This window comes from Balaenoptera physalus, assembly GCF_965194825.1.
Source record: "Balaenoptera physalus genome assembly, chromosome: 18".
NCBI classification, from domain to species: domain Eukaryota; kingdom Metazoa; phylum Chordata; class Mammalia; order Artiodactyla; family Balaenopteridae; genus Balaenoptera; species Balaenoptera physalus.
In genome coordinates this window covers 1,101,315-1,119,533 of record NC_138899.1, presented here as the reverse complement: position 1 = coordinate 1,119,533, position 18,219 = coordinate 1,101,315, and the positions used below count along the sequence as shown (strand labels likewise).

The 18,219-nt window shown below is 47.3% G+C and overlaps 1 protein-coding gene and 1 long non-coding RNA gene across 3 annotated transcripts in view; both read right to left on the bottom strand.

The window, feature by feature from the left end:
- The window catches only part of TUBGCP3 (tubulin gamma complex component 3), a 61,320-nt gene extending 45,151 nt beyond the window's left edge, over positions 1–16,169 (bottom strand). For both annotated transcript variants that reach the window (XM_082434974.1, XM_082434975.1), the window contains exons 1-5: positions 15,890–16,169; positions 7,919–8,026; positions 4,672–4,739; positions 1,487–1,564; positions 21–238 (exon numbers count right to left, since the gene is read on the bottom strand). In XM_082434974.1, coding sequence (XP_082291100.1) covers positions 21–238; positions 1,487–1,564; positions 4,672–4,739; positions 7,919–8,026; positions 15,890–15,965 — 548 coding nt within the window. In that variant the 5' untranslated portion in view covers positions 15,966–16,169. The remainder of the gene's footprint in view (positions 1–20; positions 239–1,486; positions 1,565–4,671; positions 4,740–7,918; positions 8,027–15,889) is intronic.
- On the bottom strand, positions 8,034–15,862 carry LOC309647539. The gene is made up of 3 exons (XR_014256158.1): positions 11,568–15,862; positions 9,658–11,281; positions 8,034–9,413 (listed from the first exon to the last, which is right to left on the bottom strand). It is a non-coding gene; the product is annotated as an uncharacterized lncRNA (long non-coding RNA).
- Positions 16,170–18,219: the final 2,050 nt, after the last annotated feature.

Below are 18,219 nucleotides of genomic sequence, written 5' to 3'. Positions count from 1 at the left end.
CCCGCCGCGAGCTGGGTTACCCCGGGAGGAGAGGCTGAGGTGTCGGGGCCGGGCCGCCGAGGGCGCACGCGCTGCCGCTGCCCACGCCGCTGCTCCCCAGGCTGCCAGAGCTCTGGGCCGGCGTGGCGCTGCGGTCCTGGTAGTTCAGGGGCAGTGTCTGAGGCCTGGCGTAGTAGTAGGGCGTGGAGTGAGCATCTCGGGGTAGCGCCTGAGCAAACAACGTGGCGTAGCTAGAAACCTGCAAATAAAAGGCGTCACGGATATGGGTACGAACTTACAGAACGCTTTCCCACACCAGCAAAGATAATTTACATTCAGACTTTGGTTCTATTTCTGTAACTGGATTTTGTGCAGGCAGACCTCAGAGATATTGTGGGCTCAGTTCCAGACCACCGCAATAAAACGAGTAGTGAAACAAAGCAAGTCACACGAATTTTCTGGCTTCCCAGTGCATATAAAAGTTATGTGTACACTATACTGTAGTCTATTGAGTATGCAACAGCATTATGTCTAAAAAGCAATATACACACCTTAATTTAAAAATACTTTATTGCTTAAAAATGCTAACCATCGTCTGACAATGCAAAGTTGCCACACACCTTCAACTTGTAAAAAATGCAGTATCTGCGAAGCACAATAAAACGAGATGTGCCTGTACTTATTAAACGATAAATCAGGTATTATAGTTTTGAAATATGCCTGCACTGGTAAAGTTCTGGAAAGTTTTCTGAATCTCAAAACTCCCACATGGTCTGATAACTAAACACTTTACTCAGAAACCAAGCAAACTGAAACTCAAACAATTACTCAAACATTTTTAAAAGTCTGGCATTATTATGTAATGAAAGAATGCTCATTACTCAGACTAAGGCTTTAAAGGTAAATATGACTCTTTCACCCACATTCTTCAACTCTCTAAACACTCAAATTTCTGTGGTCGAGCATCTTATTACACCAGACTCTCTGGGACTCCGGGCGGCAGCCCAACAGCTCTTTCAAACACCGCACGGGTCAAAAACTGAACCCACTGACAACAAACTTTTCATGGTATAACAGTAATTAACGTTCATCATGATATCTGAAAACCCAAGAAAACCCTAAAAGGTCTTCTAACCCAACGAATAATGAAGCTGTGCTAATATTAATAACTTTACAGAATAAAAATCTGAAAACTGATAGTTTATGCTCTATTTAACCAGGCATTGTTATATTTGAAGTAATAACATGATTCTCAAAAAAATCTTAAGGAAACACAGCATACTGACTAAAAATGCCCTTAAAAACAAAAAAACAAAAACAAAAAAAGAAAGAAAAAGAAATCTCTTGACCCTCATGACTGCCCAGAAAACTATACAAATTTTTTTGCTTTTCTCCTATTATTTTCTTAAGTATAGAAGCCAATTCCTACCAAAATTTGGTATAACTGTCCCAGCAAAAGACACTGTGCTTTAAAAAGGCATCGAGCTGTGAAAATAGAGACTCTCACCTTGTTAGGCTGCTTGCGTGGATCTTCACTAAGGCTTAGCAAGAGGTAGAGAATTGACCATTTATTTTTCAAAACTCCCTGTTTAGAAAGAAAACATTAAAAGAACAATTTTGTACTAGTTCCCAATTTTATCTTCCTCTCTCCTAAATTACCCTTATTTCCAAAATAGAAACGCATTTTAAAATACACCTGGTAACATCGAATCTAAATTTGTCCATTTTTCAGGCACTACCATAGTGCTATCCATGAGAAGGCAAGAGAACGTTCTCAAGAGGTCAAGACCCTTGGAACCTTTAACCCCCTGAAATCTAACTCCAAAGTCCCAACGTGAACATTTTTTCAATTATCCTATTCCTGTCTAACGGTATTTCCTCCCTGAAATAATTCTTATAACCAACTTCCCAAACACAGCTGATTATAAGAATAATGCCATCACAAAATGCGTGAATGCTTTCCCCGCCTTAAGTCCAATTTGAGCCGTAAAACAAGAGTATTAGGAAAAAAGAAAATAATTCCAAAGTATAAGACGTAGGTCTCAGCATCATGCATTCTTGGGAAGCTCAAGGTTCTGAAGCGCTTAGATGTCAGGATAACTGCCCCTAGGTTTCTATGTAAGGTAATCATGATGATTTCATTAATTTCCAAACATGTATCACTCCCCCCGATTCACAACCGTTAACAGCAAGCAGCCCACCCTCCATACGTTTTATCCCAAACTTACAGCGCATTGCACTCTATTCCTGTATTCCTACCTTTCCCATGCGTAGGCTAGAAACTATAAATACTTTATTTACAAAACAAATTATGGGACGGTTACTCATGTTGCACAAGTTCTTCATTATATGTATAAAATATTCCTAGAAAGTTTCTTTAAAGAACAAGCTCATTCTAGGTATGTAACTGATTCACACAGAATTTTTCAGAAACAGCAAACTCCCCAGCTGGGACAACAGCAAGGAAGGAAGAGGCCAGCCCTGACCGAGGCCTCAGCCCAGAGGGAAGCAGACGTTCGGGTAAATACACTTTGGTTTCATGAACTGCCCTTCCAGACACAGGAGGATCGCTCAGTGGCCCAGGCTCACGAGAGGACCCCCCGAGGAGACGTGCGTCTCTCAGAAACAGAGACATGTGTCCCTGCAGCGCGGCAGGAGGGGCTCACTCTTCCCTACCCTGCCTGTTCCAGGGGAAGCCAACCAGAAGCAAGGGAGCCTAGGGGCTGCACTCCACACCCGTCAGCCCCCCGGAGCCCAAAGCAGCAGAAAGGGGGAGAGAAGAGAGCTGGTGGGACCACCAGAATCAACAACTCCAGCAGCACACGTTTCAGATGATTCTAAACCACTTCAGACCCTGTCGTCTTAGACTGTGAAACTGAAAGGACCTCAATTCAGACATAAAACGTTGAACGCTGTGCGCACACTGAATTCTAAATGTGGAAACACGTATCAGGGCCCCGTGAGCTCTGGAGGAGCATCGGGACAAGCGTTGCGCGCGCAGTTATTGAGACCGGCGCACACCCCAGCCCACCCGTCCTGAGGCCCCCGCTCCTCTCGCACAGCCCCGCCTTCCTCCGCCCGCCCGCAGCCCCTCCTCGTCCTCAGCTCTGCCCCGCCAGCCACGGTCCAGCTTCTGGCCCAGGACACCCTGCCCACGCCTCTGCTCCCTGACTGCCGCCTGGGGTCTAAGGACACAGTGGCAAACGGCCAAGGGCCCCTCGGACCTGCGCTGGTGCCCACGGGCACACTGCTGGAAGGCCCTGACGGGCGGGAGGGAGGACAAAACACCGACCACGGCTGTGGTTCCAAAGAAGCAGACGTTTCAGCAACAAGAAGGAACGGCTCCCGCCGCTCGCCAACACCTTCCCTCATGCTTCGGCCTCCAGCCCTAGGAAGCCGGCTACCATGTAAAACATCGCTGCTTTAGGACTAAGCATTTGGTGCTCCAAACTGAACTGTGGCAAACAGCCATTTAAATTAGAAACTCCCTAAATATGTTTTCACCTAATGGCCAGTGTTAACAGACATAACAGCTCTTACTGATGAAATCTCCCTTTGGGGATCTCGGTAAGGCTAATAAGCATCTCGGGAATGTGACATCTGATAAGCAGATCTTGGTAATTTTCAATGCACAAGTGAAGTTGTTTTTAAAAATAGAGAAAGATTAAGAAAACCAAATAATACAGCAGTTTGAAACTATCTGCCTGGAAACGACTGTACAAAAAAAGGTTCCTCTTTTTTTTTTTTGATTTTATAATTTAATGTTAGATTATATTCATATTGAAAGGTTTTTTTTTTTAAATCATATCTCTTGCAAGGTCATTTCTTAACTTCATAAATATCATAAAGATGGAAAAACATACTTAAAGCAGTGAATCCTAGTAAATCCAATTGAATTAAGGAATCAAAATGGTCAGCAAATAAGGTTAGGCTTCTCTTTAGGGGCACAACAGACGAACAAAGAGGAAGACTTGAAAGAACCGCAAGTTCTACTACTGGCAGCATCGGGCACTGCTCCGTGATTTCACCATCGTGAGACTAACCGAGTATTTGCTGAGCAAAGCAGTAAACTTCTCAGGATTTCACTTTCTTCTCTGTAAGAGAAGGGAGACGGCTACCTAGCTGTCTAGCTTCCTTTATAGTCTGAATCACAAAAATCTCCCCCTAGGATTCCGTTAGTTTACTGGAGTAAAGGCCAGCAGAGTCTTTTATAAAAATAACAGGTTAGAAAAACCACTCATGTGCAAGTATCAACATCCAAGCACAAAATGTTCAAATCAATTTTTTATTTATTTACTGTGACAGTAATTTACTGTAATTTATTCACAGTAACAGCAAGAATTGCACCTGATGAACAGTGAGATGCAGCAACAAGCTAAGCCTCTGCTGTCGTGTGTAGACACGTCAAAGCTCCTGCTGATGTGCTTCCTCCCAGGGACGTAACTAAGACTTCGGTGACACGCTCACTGCCCAGGAAGTCTGATCACTTTCTCACTGTAGCTTCATTCATCTTTATAAGCAATTTCACATTCAACCCAGCTAGACCCTACTTCTAACACCGAACATCTTCGAAAAGCAAACACTATCTAGAGTTGAAAGCCACTACCCAACACAGAGAAGGTGACCACGTGCTCCCAGCCACACTAACTGCCTCGCCAACGGCAGAGCAGCTTTCAGACACGTGCGTGATACCTGTGAGTGAAGTTTCCTGTGGAGTTCTGAAAATAATGCAGCATCTGCTTCTCTTCTCTGTCGGGTAACTGGAAAGTCAGAAAATGAGCATGTTAATGACACACACCGAAGTTTATTCTTATGATGCTATTTCACCCACAGTAATGGATAACTCTGACATCTGCAACGAACCTTGAGCTTAAGAATCAAAATAACTAGGCAATGTCACTTCAGCTCCATAAATTTCGTCAAGTCATTGGATCTGAGATTTGTAAAATATGGACAAAATTAGGCTGGAATCAAAGAGTTTATGTGAAAATTAGCTAAAGTAACAGAAATGATGGGATTTTTTTAGATCCTATCTATAAATAGTAACAAACGGCGGCCCAGTGAGGCAAAGTACCACGAGTTTAATAAAGGCCACCCGGAGGGAGGGATGGGAAGTGAAAACATCTTTGGTATCCTAACTGCAAAAGGCAATAACAAAGAAGTACCCCATTCATGACAGTGTGACTTAAAACCACACCTTCTAAGCATTTTTGTTAATATATACTGCAATGCTTCATCGTGCTTTGGTGTAAGATGTAAGAGTCAGTTACTGTTTCAAAATCGAAATCGAAACAGCTAAGGGGCTAATCTTCACCCAGGAATTCGTTCCATGCCTGCATGTCCCCAGGGCTCACGGCCACAGCCTATTCTCTAGAAGCCAAGGGAACCAACGAGAAGCTCACTCGCCGCGCGGCTCCGTGAAGGAGGATGTGGGCCTGGGAGGAGACGCTCACCCACGTCCACCACGCTGCGCACACCACCCGTGCACAGGTGCCTCTTCAAGGAATCCCGTTACGGCCGAGAGAAAAGCCCCACCCTCAGAAGCTGGCTTACAGCCTCACTGTTCTCCAAGGAACCTCTGCGTCTGTTTACCCCAGCGTAGCAGGACTGCTTTCTTAAAATCTCATCTGCCAAGCTCACTTAGTTTAAATGTTCGAATTCTTCTCTAGAAAGACAATGACTGACTTGACAGCCAATACCTTTTCATATTCATCACCTAGGAAAGGGTCCCCGTATCATGTAGTGGTCATATGGCCCAGTATGTCTCGTATGGACATACCAGAGGCCGCTTCATCCTAATCAAAGCTGTACCCCCAAGTCTTCCTGTGCAGAACGGTAAAGCTCTCTTTAAAATGCGTTATTACAAAATGCATTCAACAAAATGAATGCAGTTAAAAATTCAATATAATTTACTTTTACATGTTATTTCTACAGAATGGGACTAATGCTAACTCAGATATAAAAGTCACAGGACAATAAAATATAGTAAATAATACTAATAAAAATGAACACAGAATATTCACCAAAAAATGATGTTTTATCTAATAGACGACTAAATAAAGCAAAACAAGCCTTGAGTTACAATGTACCTCACTTACCAATGTGAAAAATGAAGAAACCAATAGGTGTGAAATTTTGTCACACACGATGAGTTTTGCACTTTGTGTCAATATAAAACATACTAGCAATTTATATCTGAAGCCAGCCATATAAAATGGCAAGTTAACATTTTTGTGCTATTCCAGAGGGCAGAACTACCATACCCCAACTAATCTAATATACCAAAAACAATCACCAGATTTCAAAAACATTAAAATGTACAAACTATGTCTAAGAATGAATGAAAGATGATAGGTCATCTTTCACAGGTCACCAGATGATAGATCACCGGTGACCACTCCATGGACCATCACTGACACCTCAACCACAGCTGGGCCACGTCAGGGCTGGGGACTCGGGCTGGGGGCCCAGGAGCAGCCGCGGACCCCAGGTGATGACGGGCAGAAGAGACGCACTGCGCCTACACAGCAAGCCTCATTTCAAAGGCACAGAGACGACACAGGACAATAAACGGCACACGGTTACAGCGCTCTCCTTAAAAACAGACCCTTCGGGAGCCACTCGACAACGTGGCCGCCAGTCCTGCGACCCTGAGGACACACTCCCGCCAGCCAGTCCAGGCACGTGCGGCGCCCCCGCGGGCCGGGGTCTGCGCGCTCACAACGGGCGCACAGGTCTGCTCAACGCGGTGCCTAGCGCTTGCGGTCCTCACTGATGACCTGAGCGTAACGACCATCAGGGGCCCAGAAGCGAGCGCAACGTCCTCAGGTTCAGTTTTACAGACAAGAAAGGAAGATGAGTCTTCACGCTATGATAAACAGTCCGTCCCCCACCTTACACGGTACCTACGTGCCAGGGAACCCCAAGATCGGAATCACGCCAGTCCTGCGCTGCTCAGCGAGCCGCCCCCCGACCCAGCCGCTCACACGCCAGGGTCCCAACCCTACGCGCGGCCGCCACACCACCCAGCTCGGGTACCCAGCTCTGCAACAGGACGTCCACACAGAGCCCCGGCCAAACAGTTAATAAGGCAACAGCTGAGGTGGGAAACGGTGCCATGAGGAACTACCGCCGAGAAGGTGGCATTACCACTTGTGACAGCCCGTTTCACCTGGGCGGGTTAAGAGGCGGGCCCGCAGGGAGAACGCACCTGCTTTCTCAGGTGCCAGGCTGCTGCTTAGGTGGCTGGGGCCAGGCTCTTGAGTCTGGAGAACTGTGAGGAAAGGGGACCCGGCCCCTGGAGAAGAACCACCCTCCGACCGGGACGGGGCAGCTCTCACAAGCGGGTCCTGGTGCTCAGAGCGCCCCCCCTCAGATGCTCCGGGGACGCACAGTCGGACAACCATTCCTAACCGGGGGCTAATACATGGAGAGCTTCCTTCTCTAAGGTAACACTGTGTATGAAAGCTTTCAGGACCATCTCAGAATTACAACATTCAACAGCAAGCTCTAAAGTACTGCAAGTTGACTCACTGAGTTGTTTTAACTGCCAAGATAATACCCTCTGTTATCTGGTCAAAGGGTGCATAAGATTAAACACTTCGAATCACAAGATAAGCAGCAAGTTATATGAAGTCCTTTTATCTTCCTCACATTCTTAACCCACATTATGTTGTTATAATAGTATTTAAAACAACCCCCTTCCACTATGTTCTTGTCCTTATTTTTAATATATATTTTTATATATTTGTAATAGTACCTATAATTAAAATGTGCTTGGGAACTACATATATACGTACACATACAAAGAAATACATACATATGTAAAGAAAGACACAAGTATATATCTGTGTGTGTGTGTGTGTGTGTGTGTGAATAAACTTAAGCTTTGACAAGTTTAAGAATGCAACACATGATAACACTTAAGAAAAATACATACGTTCTTTCTTGATTTTTTCAGCTACTAGAAATTCATCTCTTTCAACAGTTGGGGCAAAGTTGCTGCCAATAACTCGCACGGCATACTGGAACTGCTGGGCCACATCGGCTGAAAGGTAAATAAAAGGATGCAACTTATCACCATCACGTTACGTCGCGATCCCCCGAGGCTTCCAGTTCAACACGGTGCACTGGGCAGGTGCATCTGCTGTCCACCTTCCCCAGGGCTTAACTGAGAGGACGGAAGAGCCACAAAGAGGCAGGATGAACGACTACATGAGCAGAATGACAGTTTTACAGACAAAGAGAGGGAGACAGCAACAGAAAGTCTGAAAACTCCTAGGAGACAGAAAACAGATTGGACTGATAAACCTAAAAAAAGGAGCAGGAAAAGTGCCAGCGCAACCATGGCACCTGCTCAGCAGAGCCTACAAGGAGCGCCAGGGCTCACGTGCACACACACGCCAGGAGTGGCCACGAGCAACCAAAACGGGCAATAACTTATGAACCATGTGTGCATTTCCAGGTAAAGAGGATGGCTTAAACACAGACATGCGCCTCCACGCCCTTCAAAAACCCCACTAAACTGAGAAAAGGGGATCTTTTTTTTTAAGGCATAAACCTACAAGAGCAAAGAAAACAAGGCAGATCAGTAAACGCTGCTGACTCGACTTCTACAAGTGTGTCCCACTACGATCACTCCATAGCCACCAGCCCATCTCAACAAGTCTCCTGAGTAGCTGGTGACCTACTCCTCCTTTTGCCCCTGGAGTAAATGACCCACACGCAGTCAGGCTGATCCTGAGGAAGGCCTACAACACTGGGCCCCTTGCCACCTGCCCCTTGCTCTCCTGGCCCAGCTCACGACACACCAGCCATGCTCCGTGGTCCTGCCCTTCCTTGAGGACGCCTCACTCACGTCCAGCTGAGAACCCTGACACACCCTCCCCCCCCCCAGCTCCTCAGACCACCTTCCCACCTCCAGCACACGTACACACACACACACACACACGCACGTGCGGAGTCTTCCTTAAACACCACTGCACCACAACACAGAAGGTGAGTGTATACATGGGGGAAAGGAGCAAAAAGAAGTAACTCAAACTGTTTCTGTGGAGTCACAGGATTAGAGGGGAGATATTCTTCCTTATGTTTTCCCACACTTTAAAAATTTTCTTCACCAACTATACATTAATTTTATAAACATTAAATGTCACTGAACATCTCTTATTTAAAAGGAGTGCTTGTATAACTATTTTAGTTAAAAATTATTTTTAGATTACCACGATCCTGAGTTCTACAAACAACAGTTCGTTAACAACATACCCAAGGACGTCACACAAAAATCCCCACTCTAAAAGTTTCATAAACTTTTGAATTTTCTCCTGCCCAAAATGCAAACCTCCTCAGTACCAGACACACTCTCCTCGTCCTTGTCTTCACACCTTCTCCACACCTCTGCATGTCTGTCGCATCCCTCCCGCCTCTGCAGCCACCTCTGCATGTCTGTTGCATGTCTGTCGCATCCCTCCCGCCTCTGCAGCCACCTCTGCATGTCTGTTGCATGTCTGTCGCATCCCTCCCGCCTCTGCAGCCACCTCTGCATGTCTGTTGCATGTCTGTCGCATCCCTCCCGCCTCTGCAGCCACCTCTGCATGTCTGTTGCATGTCTGTCGCATCCCTCCCGCCTCTGCAGCCACCTCTGTACGTCTGTCGCATCCCTCCCGCCTCTGCAGCCACACTGCAGTTTCCCTATCTGCCTGCCAGCCAAATTTCCAGTCTATCTTTCTTGTGGATGATAAAATATCTGAAAAACCCATCAGGTATTTCTTAAACCAAATCTACCTATCCTGTGCTGCAAAGGTAGACGCACAGAATCCAGACTATGAAAGAAATTAGCAGAGGCGGTTATTCTTTCTTTAATAATGACTATCGTCAACATGATATCAATAATGACTATCAATAATGACCATCATTTAATAATGACTATCATCAAAGATTAAAATGCAAAATATCAAGCAATGTCAACCACAAATTTCTCCTTTAACACTCCCAAAACATCATTCAATTTTTAAAGTAAACTCAATCAGTAATTCAATGAATAATTCCAAAGTACCTACTACATGCCAAACAGTACAAGCCCTAAGAATAGAAGAGACAAGAAATAGTGGCTAACAAGGCAGCCTTAGTGAGAATACAAAAAAATGAGGCAAATAATACACAAGGTAATCAGACTGTGACAAGAGCTACTGAGAAATAAGCAGGACGTTACAATGGCAAATAACAGGGAAGACTTCATGAAACACGCCGGTTGAGCAAGGCCTCTCTGAGGAAGCGACCTCTGAGACGGGTAGGAGCCTGCCAGGTGAAAAGCCAGAGAACCAGGTGGAAAAGACACAGTAGTGGGAGTCACAGGGCTACTCAGGACACTGTTCCTCAAAGGAGGCCAGTGACACTGGATTCTAAAAGCCAAACTCATTCCACCAAGAGTCCCAGACAAGGAGGTCCACACGGCAGCTCTGTGAGGATCTGGCTTAACCCAAGACTAAAAATAGGAGCATTCACATTTTTGACCACAAAGTACCAGAGTACTCTCGCCTCCAATCTGCTCTGGGCATGTGCGAGGCGTGGGCGGTTGGTTATCAGGAGCGGGGAGAGGGAGGTACACCCCCCGCCAAGCCTCTGAGGACATTTCTCTGAGAAGAAATGGCACCAGTGAATTCAAGGATTTACTGTCTGACGAGGGCCAGAGGGCCGCTGCCGGGCTGCTGACACACGCTTTCCCGCAAGCAGGTGAGAGCCCACCCCGCAGGCGGGGCCACGCCTCTCCCGCCGCTACTCAGCACAGAGGCACAGCAGCAGGAGGGAGTGAGTTCAAGGCAAGAGGCTCCGGCATCAGAGCCCTGGGCGCCCGTCGTGGCCCTGCACGTCGTGGCCCTGCACGTCACCAGCCGGACGACGGCGAGCCAGCTACTTCACCTCTCCGGGTCTCAGGGGCCTCACCTATAAAATGAGGTCACTAATAACCACTGCAACCTCCCAGAGGGTAAGCAGGGTATCTGGCACATAGCAAGGACTCAACAAACGTTAGCTATCTTTATTATTATCAACCCGAAAATGTCATTTAAATGTACACTGTGTCTAGCATAGCCATCAAAATTACAACTCAACAGAACACCCCTAGTTTTTAACCTCAAGCAAGATAATGTGGTCTTCATCCTGTAGCTTACAGACAGGGAACGAAATCAGCCTTCAACAGATCTGATGAACCTGTTTTCTAGAAATGACCCTCTGGCTGCAGGGTGGGAGAGAAACTGGGAGGGGGTGCAAAGCCAGGGCCGGCGACACCGCGGGGCCACAGGACCTCAACCCGACACGCGAAGGCCCAGAGAGGGACCACAGGACCCCAACCCGACACGCGAAGGCCCAGAGAGGGACCACAGGATCCCAACCCGACACGCGAAGGCCCAGAGAGGGGCCACAGGACCCCAACCCGACACGCGAAGGCCCAGAGAGGGGCCACAGGATCTCAACCCGACACGCGAAGGCCCAGAGAGGGACCACAGGACCCCACCCCGACACGCGAAGGCCCAGAGAGGGGCCACAGGACCCCACCCGACACGCGAAGGCCCAGAGAGGGGCCACAGGACCCCACCCCGACACGCGAAGGCCCAGACGGCACGCAGGTGTGGGCCCAAGAGGCTTCGGATGGAAGACAGCTGCCTCTGCATTCCAGAAGGGCTCTCGCCCGCACGGGCAGCTAAGAGACCAGCACTGAGCTTCAAGGTGCACAAAAATAAGCGAGTCCCCAGGAATTACGAAAACCCTACAGGCGTGTGCTTCCCAGAGTTTCAGAAAGTGACCGAGGACAAACCGTCCAAGTCGTAAGTTTCTGCCTTCCTGCACCTCCTCTACCTGTGGGCTTGTGCACACGTGGCACTGCTTTCGTAAAGGACAGGCCAGCAGGTCAGTAACCTGAACCAGCAATCCCCACCCCAGACACAGGTCGGAATGACTGTGTTCCAGACGCCAAGCTCCAACAGACACCGCCAGGACCAGTATCTCTGGAGATGGGGCCCACAATATTCATTGTGAATGAGTGCCACATTTAGAGAATTCAAAATGAAACGACGCAACACTGCATGCAGTAAAAAGTCTTCCCCCTCCACTACTGTCTGGCCACCAGCTCCTCTCCCCAAAGCAGCCTGTGTTACCAGGCTCTCGTGAGGTCACAGATGACTCTGATCACAGCACTAGTCGAAAAGCAATGCTCTAAAACAAAACAAAATAAAAATCATTGCTCTAGTTTGTGGTTCTCAAACTCTGTGCTCTCAAGCCCCCTTAACACTTTTAAGACGGAGGACGCCTAAAAGTTTTTTATTTACGTGGGTTACGTCAATCTATATTTACTGTGTTAGAAACATAAACCATGATCATTTTTAAACGCTAATTCATTTTAAAATAGCAATAATAAACCCATTGGGTACAATTTTCAAATGAAGCCTAAACCTTTAAAATTTCAATATACACATTAATAAACATTTAGTGTACATTTTAACATACACATAATAAGTTTTTTTTCCCCCACATAATATGTTTTGATGTATATTTAATATACATTGATTTTTCCCAAGGTAAAGACTACACTTTGTTTGGAACTTCATCAAGAACTCTTCACAATTTTCAAAAATCATAAAACCCACAGCAACACCACTTCTGGTCCACAAACCACCAAGACGACATCCTTTCCCTGCCTGCACCATGGCTCACGCTGCCCTCACATGGCCGTTCCCAGTCAGGGCCATCGTCTGACCTCAGTATGTGGGCTACTGTAGTCCTACCTAAGCATTTGTGCTAAAACACTTACCTAACAAAAAACTCCTGTATTTCTTCTTAATCTCTAGTTAGAAAGAGGATTACAAAGTATGAAAAGGAATGTTGCCTCTGGCAGAGCTGAAACACTATAACATCAAGTACACTGTTTCCAAAGACAAATAATGACTATCCAAAGATATAACAATAAGTAAAATGTTCCAGGAGAGGCTCAAGGATGTGGAGAGAGAATTCTCCACTCAATAACTGGCACTGTGTGTTTCAAACAAATTCACAAGTGTTATAAGCTGGAAAAGGTGGGAAATAATGGTTATACTAACTTTATAAAAGTGTCAAGCATCATTATAGCTAGGTGCTTTGCTTCTGAAGGTCCCTTGAAGCTAACTACAAATTAAAAAACAAAAAACTTTATGAAAAATTGATTCATATGAAATTCACATTAAAAGTAACAAGTATCTATTATGCCTCAATTTCACAGTATTAAAAAAGCAATATATTATAAAAGCATTAAGGCCAATTGTTTGTAACGTCACTAGAAAATGTAGTTAATCAAATGTTCTACTAAGTTAACAGATAAAATACCCACCAATGAAAAGAAATTTTTTAAAAATCTCAAACACTGTAAAGGCAGCAATAACATTGCTCCTTTGTTCACTAAGGAAGAATAAATTAAAACAGAACAAGGCAAGCTATTAAAGACATATATTCTTTGGTAAGTAGTAGCATAATTTGGAATTATGAATACAACTGTTTGGCAATCCTAGCTGTCCAGAACAGAACAGAGCATCGTTTTAGTGGAGTTTATGATATATTTTACTCTGAGAGGACCCCTCAGGATCTCACAGACAGCTTATTTACTTTTTTTTCCTTCCAGTTTTATTGAGATATAACTGATATACATCACTGTATAAGTTTAAGGTGTACAGGAGCCATTTAGACACAATTCTACATGGAGCGAGAGGATGGTGCAGAACTTTCTGAAAAGTTTTTCATCCTCCTGGAATGGGTGAAACTAAGTCAATCAAAAGGAGCCTCAAATGTTAAAAAAAAAATTTGAGAAACATGATGACACCTTGCAATGAATGAATGGTCTTCAAAGTCTAGTTGTGACAATGGAAACGGATGAATGTGTGGTTTATCCCTGGAGGAAAACTGAGGGCCCACGGATGTAATGCAAACCCTGACTTTAACATGAGTGAATCATGACCAACCATCTCAGTTCCCTGGTGTCTCCTATGATCAGGAATGTCAAATCAGAAAGGCAACTCAGACACACACAGAAGAGCTGGAGATAAAAACAAAACAGCCAGGCCCCGCCCTCCTCAAGACCTTGGCCCAGGTGTGCCAGGGCCCCTCCCTCTCTCCACCCAGGTCTCTGTTTAGGTATCCTCAGCTTTCCCTCAATATCCCTTTACCCTGGGCTTCCCTGGTGGCGCAGTGGTTAAGAATCCGCCTGCCAATGCAGGGGACACGGGTTCGACCCCTGGTCCGGGAAGATCCCACATGCCGCGGAGCAACTAAGCCTGTGTGCCACAACTACTGAGCCTGTGCTCTAGAGCCCACAAGCCACAACTACTGAGCCCGCTAAAGCCCATGAGCCACAACTACTGAGCCTGCACTCTAGAGCCCGTGAGCCACAACTACTGAGCCCGTGTGCTGCAATTACTGAAGCCCACGTGCCACAACTACTGTAGCCCGTGCACCTAGAGCCCGTGCTCTGCAACAAGAGAAGCCACTGCAATGAGAAGCCCATGCACCGTAACAAAGAGTAGCCCCTCTTACAGCAATGAAGACCCAACGCAGCCAAAAATAAATTAATTTTTAAAAAAAGATTAAATCTAGTCTAATAACTTGTAAATTAAAAAAAAATCCCTTTACCCTACTTTATCTTTCATCACAGCACCACTAAACAACATTATAAGTTTACTGTTTTTTTTAAAAATAAGTAACGTTTCTTCCACTCTAACAATGAGAGAAAATCTTCTTGTTTTTAATTTTTATTTATTTATTTATTTAACCTTTTGGCTGCACCGCATGGTATGTGGGATCTTAGTTTCCCCGACCAGGGATCAAACCTGCGCCCCTGCATTGGAAGCATGAGTCTTAACCACTGGACCGCCAGGGAAGCCTCTAAGTTTACTGATTTTATCACATATCCTCCACTAGAATGTAGCATCTAGGAGAGGAATTACCTGTCTCTCTACCTCTGCATCACCAGCGCCTAGCACAGTGCCTGGAGGTGGGGGGAGCCCAAAGATTTCTTAGCTGAACAAAGAAAAAGAGTGAAACTTCATAAACTGGAGCAAGAACCGCGTAAAGTCAGTGTCATTTAACAGACTGACCAAGGAAAACTCATCCTTTTGCTCCTAAGACCATCAAATAAATTATGTATGCTAATTGTCAGGAATCATGAAAGGTCAAAATGCAGTCTCAATTCTTTAATTTTGTCTTAAGTCTTCCTGCAAAAACTGCACACTTCCTTTCCCACATTATGGTGCTCAAGGAATAAGTAACCCAGTTGCTTCAATTACCCAAAAGATCCCTTCGTAGTGCATCCCCTCTTCCCCCCTCCCTCCCGCCAAAACAAACATCGAGAGACGACAAACTATGCCGTATTTTACGGTTCCAGGACTACACAATGGCTTGACCTACTGCACGGGACTGGTCTGGTGGCAGGACTCGCCATGTGAACCCTGCAGAAATGGTTTTACATCAAAAGCAACCCTCAGCCCTTCATCGAAGGAAAACGTGGCAGGTAACCGTCATAGGCACCTTCGCATCATCCTCAAATCCGCTCCTTTGCTAACGTTAAGGGGAAACTGTGTGGCTCCACCACCCGGACCCCCTCCGCGGCGTCGCCCCCGCGCAGTCACGGGCGTGTGACCCGGGCCAGCCCGCCGCGCTCTCCATCCGGATAAGCGCGGGAGCGCCCGCCCGGCCCTGCGGCCGGAGGAGGCGGACGCGCGGCGGCTGACCGTCCTCCGGGCTGCACCCCGGCACCGCGCCGGGCAGCGGTGACTCAGCCGCCCCGGGACCGGCCTCCTTCCCCCACCCCGGGGGCTGCAGCGCCCGCAGGCCCTCCAGCCCCGACCCCGCCAGCCCCGGGGACGCCTCCCAGCCGCCCGGCCAGCCCCGCTACCTTCACTCCTGCCCAGGATCCGGCAGCACAGGTTCTGCAGCAGGACGTTCGGCGACTTCTGGTCCGGGGTCGCCATCCTAGCCCGGGGCTGCCCGCGGGGGCCCCGCGGAGCCCCCGGCGCTCGCCTGCCCCGCCCCGAGCCCGGCGTGCTCCGGAGGCCCGGCCGCCCGCGTCCGCCCCGCGCCCCGAGGGCTCCCGGGTTCCCCACAGGCTAAGGGCCCGCGGGGAGCGCCGGCAAGAAGGGCGCCATTTTGACGGAACCCGCCGAAACGCGGGCCCCTCCCACAATGCCCCGCTTCTTCCGGGCGCTCGGGGCCGCTGGTGCGCCGGCCTAAGGGTTCCTCCCGACAACTGCGGCCCAGCCAGGAAAGTTCCGGCACCAGGCGCCCCAGCCGCTGCTGCTCGCGGTGCTCAGACCCACAAACGTCCCCAGGTGTCCTCGAGGGTCAGGACGGCTCCGACCCCCAGACGTCCCCAGCAGAGGGGCAGGACGGCCCCTGACCTGCTGTGAGAGTGGTGGGTGCCCAGCAGCGCTTTCACAGTCCATAATTTTTTTTAAAGGATCATTGTTTCTACTTACACTTTGGGTGGAGAAGTCTGTTTATAGAAGTACAAGGGTTTTATGATTTTCGACACGTGGCTGACCGTCGACACCGGCCACATTGTCCAGCTTTTCATAAGAGTGCTGTTTGGCACCTCCCCACCCCCAGCCCCAGGTAACTAGTCAGACAAGAGCGAGAGAAGGGGGCAGGCTTGACCACCAAAATGTGTTACATGGTCACATGTGGCTACTTGGGGAAAAGGGCTGGCTGATGGCAAGACTTGGGGAAATTAAGCAGCTGCTGTGGTCAGGGGTAATGATGGCTACAGAGAGCACAGGATGGGGTGGACTGTGCTGGGGTACATGCGGAAACCTGGGGTCCGTGCATTTCTAGCTAGAGGCGCAGCCATAGGCAGAATCAGAGGGCGTCTATAACAGCCCTAAAAGAAATCTCTTATTCTTGTACCTGCAAAGTCATCAGAACTGAGGACCAGACTCCAGTTATGATGCAAGTTGAACACACAGTCCTGCCAAGTCTCTCCTGTTAAGGGTGGATGGTTAATTGAGAAGAAGTGGACCCTGAGGTTTGAGATGGAGACGTTTGGGTAAAACGTGAAAACCCAAGTCACCTGAACCTTCTTAAACACAGCAGGAAACCCCTCCTTGTGTGTGTGTGCAGAGTCTGGCCTTTCCTCCATTTTCTGAAGAATCAGGATGGCTCTTCTCAGCAGCAAGTGAAACAGAATTCCAAAGGACTCAAGTCATCCAAAAGAAGGAGTGAAAGAGTGGACAGAGAAACAAAAAATCAAAGAGGACAACAGAAAACAAACTTTTAAAACAGTGTACCTAAATCCAACCACTCTAATGACTGCAACAAGTGTTAATGGATGAAACGCTCCATTAAAAGGCCAAGATTGCCAGAAGGAGTGAAGGAAAAAAGCAGGACCTAACTACAGGTTAAGCCATATTTTAATATAAAAAGTTGGTAAACAGTAAATGGGTGGAGAAAAGATATACCACGAAAACAGTGAGTATAGCAAGGCTGGAGTGGCCACATTAACATCAGGTAAAATAGACTCGGAGACAGGGAGTGTCCAGAGACAGAGAAGGACATCTCGTGCTGATAAAAGGGTCAGTTCCTTAGGAAGACACAACTGTAAATGCGTGTGTGCCTGATGACAGACCCTCAAAATACATGAAGCCAGAGGGACTTACAGAGATGATGGGTGAGGATGCAAGCAACTCCTTTTCACCAAAAAAAAAAAAAAAAAAAAGCAGAAAACTGGACCAAATTGCCAAGATGAACCAAGCCAGGGCACTGGAAATCAACCAAAGATAGACCACAAATTGGAAAGCATTCAGTCTTGAAAAAATGATGGAGCTTCTAGGGAGAAAAACGTGCATCTGTGGTCTTGCCAGGGCTGTTCCAGTTCCCACCACACAGCTTGACCCAGGAGAGCCCTGGTACTCCCAGTGCACGGTGGCTGCCCGACCATCGGCTTTGGTCCCAGAAGGGGTGGGCTCAATTTGGGGCAGGAGGTGAAAAACCATGGCTCACCAGCTAAAGGGGGCTTGGTAGGAAATGAACAGGGTGACACTCCAGCTACAGTAGCCCAAGGTTGGGGGCCCACTTGGTACAAGTGGCAGCCCCGCCAGGATTTTAATGCTGTGAGGGTGACTTTTGTGTCACCTTGACTGGCCGTGGTGCCCAGATGTGTGGTCAAACATTGTTCTAGGTGTTTCTGTGAGTGTGTTTTGAGATGAGATTAACATGTAAATAGTAGGCTTT